General features: G+C 54.6%; 1 protein-coding gene across 1 annotated transcript; it reads left to right on the top strand.

Moving 5' to 3' along the window:
* The first annotated feature begins 26 nt into the window (after positions 1–26).
* On the top strand, positions 27–819 carry LOC116863914 (DNA dC->dU-editing enzyme APOBEC-3F-like). Its single transcript, XM_032851212.1, has 2 exons — positions 27–410; positions 629–819. The coding sequence occupies exons 1-2, from the start codon at positions 59–61 to the stop codon at positions 742–744; spliced, it is 468 nt and encodes a 155-aa protein (XP_032707103.1). The 5' UTR covers positions 27–58; the 3' UTR covers positions 745–819.
* Positions 820–1,686: the final 867 nt, after the last annotated feature.

Below are 1,686 nucleotides of genomic sequence, written 5' to 3'. Positions count from 1 at the left end.
AGGGATAAATCAATGAACATCGTGCCCCTGGGACTCCTGCCCTCTCACCCTTCCTCCCATGGCAACCAGCCCGACCCTACCGCCTGCTTTGCAGCCAAGAGGATCCCCTTCTCTTCTCCGCCTCTCCCAGGTCTATCCCCAGGCTCCCTGCCACGCAGAAGCCTGCTTCCTCTCTTGGTTCCGTGACCAGAATCTGCCCCCTGAAGAGCATTACCGTGTCACCTGGTTCTTATCCTGGAGCCCCTGCCCCACCTGTGCAGAGGATGTGGTTGAGTTCCTGGAGGAATACAGGAACGTCACGCTGAGCATCTATACCGCCCGCCTCTACTACTTCTGGGACCCAGATTTCCAGGATGGGCTCCACAAGCTGTGGTGTGCAGGGGTCCATCTGGACATCATGTCCTTTGAAGGTGAGAGCAGAAGGAGCTGGGGAGACAGGACTGTGGGAGGGAGTAGGACTCGGGCAGTGGGTGCTGGAGGACCTAGAATGTCCCTAGGGAGAGTGCGTGGGAGGAGAACCTGGGAAACTGAGGCAGGACTGGTGGTGCCTGGCAGGGAGGTCACGGGAGGGTCATGAGAAGAAGCCCCCCAGATCCCACCTGACACTCCTCTTCCCTCTTTACCTCAGATTATGAATACTGTTGGGAAACCTTTGTGGACCACAAGGGGATGCGCTTCCAGAGTTGGGATCTATTAAGAGATAATGATTTGCTGGCTGCAGAGCTGGACAATATTCTTGGGTGAGGGCGTCCTCAGCCTCCTGGTCTCTCCCTGCCGCTGCCGCTCCTTCTCCTGGGCTCCAGCCACCTTCACCTTCCTCCCCAGTCCCTCAGACTCCCTGCTTCCTTCCAGCACATCCTCCCTCTTCCCTCAAGACTTCCTTCAGTCCCGTGAGGGTCCCCCAACCTGATTCCTCCCATCTCACCACATTAACCAAATCGTTAATAAACTGAAAGTAAATGGGCATGAGTACTACGTCTAAGTGTGAAACGCAGAAACTGTGAGAAGAAGCATCCTTCCTGAGGATGTGACTTCTCAGAGAACCAGGGTCCTTGCTGACAGTGAGTTGCTGGGCGAGGGCGTCTGCAGTCTGTCCTCTGTGCTCACCGCATGGGAGCCCCTGCTGTCCCTCAGCCTGTCCCTGTCTCTCCTTCTCCTAACAATATCAGGCAGATTGGATTCAGGCCCATCCTAACGGGCCTCGTTTTAACAACCATCTTTTAAAATCTGTATCTCAAAGGTCGTCGTGTTCTGAGGCACTAGGGTTGAGACTTTAGCTGATGGATTTCGGGGGGCACATAGTTGAGCCCAGACAATGACCCAGGGCCTTTTTGAGCTGAAGGTGTGTGGCAAAAGCAGGATCCTTATTCTGCGTATCTGTCTCCTGGGTTATGCCTGAGCTGCCCCTGCCTCCCCTGCTTCCCTTGCAGCCCTCGCTTCCCTGGACCCCTCCTCCCCAGCGCCACCACCTCTCTCCAGGTCAGCACTGCACCTGCCCTCACTCCCATGTCTCTTGTCCCCTCCCCACATTGCTGCCAGAGGGGAAGCTTCAAGCAGGTTGCAGCCTGGAGACATCCATGGAAAGTGAGCAAGAAATTAATTACTCAGTTTACATTTAAATAACTTTTTTTTAATGTAGGATGGGGTATAGGAGGACTGAGGTCATCAGAACTTTTCCAAAAAAGC

The sequence above is a fragment of the Lontra canadensis genome, unplaced genomic scaffold, assembly GCF_010015895.1.
Source record: "Lontra canadensis isolate GAN:19392208 unplaced genomic scaffold, GSC_riverotter_1.0 scaffold5240, whole genome shotgun sequence".
In the NCBI taxonomy this organism is placed as follows: Eukaryota; Metazoa; Chordata; class Mammalia; order Carnivora; family Mustelidae; genus Lontra; species Lontra canadensis.
Note: the sequence above shows the minus strand (reverse complement) of the source record. Positions and strands in the feature narration are given on the sequence as shown.